General features: G+C 53.3%; 1 protein-coding gene across 1 annotated transcript; it reads right to left on the reverse strand.

The window, feature by feature from the left end:
• Window positions 1–3463: 3463 nt before the first annotated feature.
• NR0B2 (nuclear receptor subfamily 0 group B member 2) lies at window positions 3464–5563 on the reverse strand. The gene is made up of 2 exons (XM_043445581.1): window positions 4999–5563; window positions 3464–4043 (listed from the first exon to the last, which is right to left on the reverse strand). Exons 1-2 carry the CDS (start codon window positions 5537–5539, stop codon window positions 3802–3804), a joined length of 783 nt encoding a protein of 260 aa, XP_043301516.1. The 5' UTR covers window positions 5540–5563; the 3' UTR covers window positions 3464–3801.
• Between the last annotated feature and the right edge of the window lie 437 nt (window positions 5564–6000).

Raw genomic sequence — 6000 nt, forward strand, 5'->3', positions numbered from 1 at the left:
CAGGTTCAATCCTTGGGTCAGGAAGATCCCCTGGAGTAGGAAATGACAACCTGATCCAGTATTCTTGCCTGGAATATTCCATGGACAGAGAATCCTGGCAGTCCATGGAGTTGCAAAGAGTTGGACATGACTGAGTGACTGACTTACGCACACATGTCTACGCCCCTGCTGCCTGTTGGATGTCCCTCTGTCACAGTTCAGATCACTCTGTTGCAATTACTCATGCGTCTTTCTCTGCTATAGACAGGATATTTAGTGAAGGCAGGGACTGTATCTTATTTATTCTGTGCTCCTCAGCATCTAGCACTGGGTCTGGTACAAGTGGACATAGAGAAAGGTGTTGGAAATGGCAGGAATGGATGGATGGATAGTGGGCACTGGCTTTTTCCTGGCATCATAGGTTCTAGGCTGTGTGACTGTTTCAAGGGCAGGGAGTGTCAGCACAGGGCACAGGACACGTCAGCAGCCCGACTGCTTAATAAGCAGTCGATGATTTGGCTAATGAAGGTAGGAATAATGATGATAATCAAATGATACCTGAGGCTGACCCAGAGTCATACCCATTCTCCTGTTTCCTAGTGAGTCATCCCTGGCTGGGCCTGAGGACAGGAATCAGACTGAGACACAGTAAACAGTGGCTGAGCTGCCTCTAGACAATCTGCTCTTGACCATGACTCACTCCAGCCTGTGCTGGTGGCTGGAGCCTGGCCTCCACAGTCACACAGTTCAAATCCCAGCACAGAGCGTGATCACTGCAGACCTTGAACAAATTGTAGACCCTGTCTAAGCCTGTTTCTTTCTGTACCCTCTCTGATTGATGGGACACTATTCCTGCTCTTAAGATATTGATAGTGAAGACACAGTGCCCCACCTTCAGAAAGCCTGCAGTCTCATGGAGAAAGCATTACTGCCTTTATCAAACTGTGTTATAATTTGCTTCTTTAGTTTTGCTCAGTTTGTCCTTATGTTCATCTAGAAGGCTTGGTTAGGGTACAGGGTGTGACTCAAGAGACACAGACAAGAAATAGACAGAAGTGTGGCTCCCCAATCCTGCGGAGGGGTAGGAAAGAAATTTGCAAAGGAACGAAGTAGGCCAATAAGGAAAGCTATTTGGATGATGGAAGCATTAGGTAAATTGTGGGAAATCGCTGGGGTGGATAAAGAAGCGCGTTTTCTAATGGCTGCTCAGGATTGGAGAGGGGGGCGGGGTGGTGAGAGGCAGGAAGAACTTAGCCTGAGAGTTCAGAGAGGTGCCACAGTAAACTACTGGGGGCAGAAGGGACATAAAAGATAGAATGGCCCCAGACCCCTGAACCTGCTGGAATTGGCTCCTATGGGGAGATGAGGCATCTCCTCTTTATTCATTAGCTGTGGCATGCAGGATCCTTAGCTGGGGCACGTGAACTCTTGGTTCCCCATCCTGGGATTGAATCCATGCCCCCTACAGTGAAGCATAGAATCTTAACCACTGGGAAACCAGGGAAGTCCCCCAAGGTATATGCTCATGAAAGGGTTGCCTCATGCATCTTCCAGGTGAGATGAGCCCAAGGGGTGGGATGGGGGCAGGGCTGGGAGGGGTGCCTGGGGCTGAGGTCTGGGTCTGGGGTTCTGGTAGAGGGGAGAGGGTGGAGAGATGTAGGGCTTGCTCCCAGTCTCTTAGAGGATGTCTCTATTTAAGGATTATGATTAGTCCTGGCTAGGGGTGGTTGTTGAGCAGGACACAGCCTTTCTGACGGTGGATGTTGGGGTCACCATGGCAAAAGGGAGTGACTGAGGCCCTAATGCTAGTCAGAGCAGTTTGGTCTGGACTTGTAGCCTCTGGGTAGACCCTGGAGGTGTGCGGACACAGGCCTCCCTATGCTGGGGGCCACTGATCTTTTTACTGTGACACGCAGAAGACGGTGAGCATGCCCTGGTGTACCCCGTTCATCTGCAGAGTCGGCGCAGGTGTGAACACCTGGCTTGGGAGCGTGTGTCCTTTCCCTGAACATGTTTGCTGTATGTCACTGTGTGTATCTGGGCTGTGCATTTCTGTGATGTGTGTGTGCTGATGGAAGATCTGTTTCTTGGGTCAATGTAGGCAATGTCTGAGTTGTTCAACTTAGTGTGTGGGCCTGAGTTTCGCGTGTCTCTTCACTGTGGGGTCTGAGCTGTGAGTTTCGACCTCATTCCGGTGTCTGAGTGGTGAATGGGTGATTGGGTAAGGGGCAGCATAGGGGGCCCATAATGGGTCCATGGCCTATTCCGTTGTGGTCTCTTTCCCTGGGGCCTTAGGGAGAGGTCTGAGTGATGACTCCTAGACCGTTGTCCCTGAGTGAATGACCTCTTGTGGAGTAATCATTAACTTGGCCCCCCGTGAGAAGAATCCAGACTGTGGTGGTAAGGGGGGTGGGGCCTGGTCAGGACAGGCCTCATTGCTGGAGAAAGAAGGAGGCCAGAAAGGGGGGTCCTATAGGCATGTGTGTTGTTATCATCCCCTCCTGCCTATCTTGCAGGTCATTGACCCTGACCTGGGTGATGTTCAAAATATTTAACGAACAGTGAGGCACAGACATTGACCAATCAGAGTAGACACAAGCCATGCTCTGAATGGAGCAGCCCTGGAAGCCATGGCTGTGCCAAGCGTTGCCTCTCTAGGTGCTGGACAGGAGGATGGGTACCAGGAGAAGGGAGCACCGAGGGGCAGTGGAGGGGATTCCTGGGGCCTCCAGGCAGTGGCTGTGAACCGGCTGTCATGGAAGTGTGTTTCAGACTTTAACAACTGGTTTGACAGCTAAACCTCAGTCTGCCTTGGCTTCCAAGCAGCCCCCAGGTCAGCCCTAACTGCCCTTGCCCCCTCCCGTTAAGAGAACAGGGGACCACTCCCTTCTGTCTGCTGAAAGAATAGGGGAAGTTCAGTTCAGTTCAGTTGCTCAGTCGTGTCCAACTCTTTGTGACCCCATGGACTGCAGCACGCCAGGCCTCCCTGTCCATCACCACCTCCTGGAGTTTACTCAAACTTATGTCCATTGAGTCGGTGATGCCATAGGGGAAGTGAATGATCCCAAATGGCAGAGACTCCTATAAACTGTTTCAATTTGGAAATGAGATTCTTCATTTTCCTTATTGGTGATTCTCACTGAGGTGAGAGGGAGGCCGGGGCAGGAGCAGAAGGAGGGATCAGCAGGGGATTTGAGGAATAGGGAGGGATACTCCTACCCCTTGATATAAAGGCAAGGATGTGGGGGGGGGTGGTCCATGAACTGATACTAACTCCTGGATCAGATCCATGTGAAATAAATCTCACCGCCAGAAATGAAATCACCATCCCACCCTGAAAAATCAAAACTCCAGTTTCCTGAGTCCTGGCTTCTGTGTCACTTGTAGTTCCTTCCTCTTGGACTCCCTCTGACAGGGGCAGGGGAACTCTGGAGATAAACCAGTCCCTTGACATGTACAAATTACACTGTCACGTTCCAAGGGTGTCACACCTTTTATTACAAAAACCAATAACTTAAGTCAGTTCTGTACAAAGTCAGTAGAACTCCTGGCCCAACGAGCAGCGGAAACTTCTACCCTGCCCCAGGAGGGGACAGGAGTCTTGGCCCAGAGGCTCTGAAACCACCAAGGGCCAGTCAGCTGGAGCACTGTGTCCGAACTGAGGAGGGTCAAGGTGGGGTGTGGCTGAGTGAGGGCCCAAGTGGCTGTGCTGGGGCCAGCTGCTCCAGGGAAACCTCTGGGAGCACTGGGTCACCCAGGGGACAGCCAGGCCGAATCAGTGCTGCCAGCCTTCCACCCAGTCCCTGCTTGGGCTGGAGCAGGTCAGCTCAGCAAAAGCATATCTTCAAGGAGGTCCGCGATGTCAACGTCTCCAATGACAGGGCGAAGGAAGAGATCTCCAAGCAGGCTGGGTGGAATGGACTTGAGGGTGGAGGCCGTGAGGAGGACACGTGCCAGGCGGCTTTGGCCTGCAGGGCACCAGGGCTCCAGGACCTCCCACAGCGCCTGGTGCGCCTCCTGCTGCAGGTGCCCGATGTGGGAGGAGGCGTGGAGACCTGGCACGTCTGCGGGCAGAGAAGGCAAAGATGGCTGGTGAGTGGCTTACCCCAATACCATGGGGTGAGACTGGCCCAAGACCCGAGGCCACCAGCTTGGTGCCTTTGAGGCCCCATCACTACCTCCTTCATTTATTTATTTTTCACTTCATTTATCCATCCTTCATGGATAGGATAGAGCCATGGGTAAGACCCTGGTTTTGAATCCCACACTGTCACTTTATTAGCTGTGTGCCCTTGGGCAAATTTACTCAATCTCTGTGCCTCGGGTTCCTCATTGGTAAAATTGGGATAAATAATAGTACCTATTACTAGGCTTGTTATGAGGTTTAAGTGAGCTAGTGTATGTAAAACCTTTAGAACTGGACCTAACACACAGTAACTGTAATGCGAGTGTTTGCTATTATTATAATGAATTACTCTGATCATGCATTCCATGGGGGCATTTTGATGAGGAATTCTCATCTAGGTGCCTTTTAGATTACAAAGAACGCTTCCTCTATTTGTTGTCCTGGCTGAAGTTTACGAAGACGCCTCCTTCTCACCCCACCCGACCCCCATTTTCATTCCTCTTCTCTATGTGGTCTTTCTGAAACCGCAGTTTTATCTTCAGAACTTCTCCATGCAGTCTGCTCGTGAAGGTGCGACTGAGGATAGCTAGGTCTGCCCACCCTCCCCTCCCCTTCTCCTGTCGTAAAGGTCAGGGAAATTTCTTAGCAGAGCAGCAAGGACTAGATTCTGACATCAATAGACCTGAGTCCCCATTCTTTCTCTTCCCCTACCTGGCTCTGTGACTTTTCGCAAGTCACTGAGCCTCTCTGAGCTTGCTTTGCAAAATGGCTATTTGGAGATAATCAGGACCCAAAGGGATTTCAGTTGTTAAGTCCTTAGAATGTGTCTTTCCCTGACTGGGCCCTGCCCCCCTCCAGCCTTGGCCCCTGTCCAGGAGTGTCTGGGATCTCACCAGGGTTGAAGAGGACGGTCCCTTTCAGGTAGGCATATTCCTTGGGGCCCAGCTCCAGACTCCAGAAGGACTCCAGGCAGCATTGCAGCCACTGCACCTCAGCTAGCGAGGGCTGGGGCCGGTCAGGCTGCTGGCTGCTGCCTGCCCCGCTGCTGGGCTTCTCCAGCAGGATCTTCTTGAGTATGCTAGGCATTGGGACCTCGGCCACCTGGAAGGTCACAGTGTCTTGGGCCAACCCCAGCAGGAAGAGGGGCCCCCAGCAGCCCCGCAGCAGCTGCCGCCGATCCTGGGGGGGCAGCTGGCAGAAAGACGGCAGATTCCTGAGGAAGGCCAGCGTCTTGGCCAGAACATCCAAGGCCTCCCGGCAGGTGCGATGGGGCGTACATAGCTGGACAGGCCGGTGCTGCTTGCACAGGCAGCGGCCGCGGGCTGGGGCGGCGGAGGGCCGGTCCCTGATGCTGGGGCTCAGAAGTGTATACAGAATGGTCGGGCGGCCTGCAGCACCCTGGCACGGGCAGGGCCCTGGCTGGCTGGAGCTCATGGTGGAGGATCTGCTCCGCCTTCTTCCTGGCTCTCCCACCTTCTGCTTGGTGCTGTGGGTGCTATTTATATCCCCAAATGGGGGAGGGAGGGGGGAACCGCCCAACAACCTTGACTCCAGAAGTCATGTTCATTGAAAAAAAAAAAAAGAAACTCACGCTGACCCTGGCAGGACCCAGGGGGAAGTGGTGGGGGAGGGAGCCTTGAGAGCTCCACGTGGCCCTGATATCACTTCAGTCAATGAAGCAGCGGGTGCAGGGCACAGGGCCGTCTGCCCGCTGGCCCCGCTGCCCTTTATCAGATGATTCAAGTGGATAAACAGGGTCATTAACCCAGGCTGTACCAGGGCACCAAGGCCTCAGGTGCACAATCAGCAGGTGGCCATGGCAGGTGTCCCTATTGGTGCCTGCAGGACTCACGCTCAGCAGGGGAGCCAGCCCCAGAGCCGGACGAGCCTTGAAC

The sequence above is a fragment of the Cervus canadensis genome, chromosome 24 (genome assembly GCF_019320065.1).
Source record: "Cervus canadensis isolate Bull #8, Minnesota chromosome 24, ASM1932006v1, whole genome shotgun sequence".
NCBI lineage: Eukaryota > Metazoa > Chordata > Mammalia > Artiodactyla > Cervidae > Cervus > Cervus canadensis.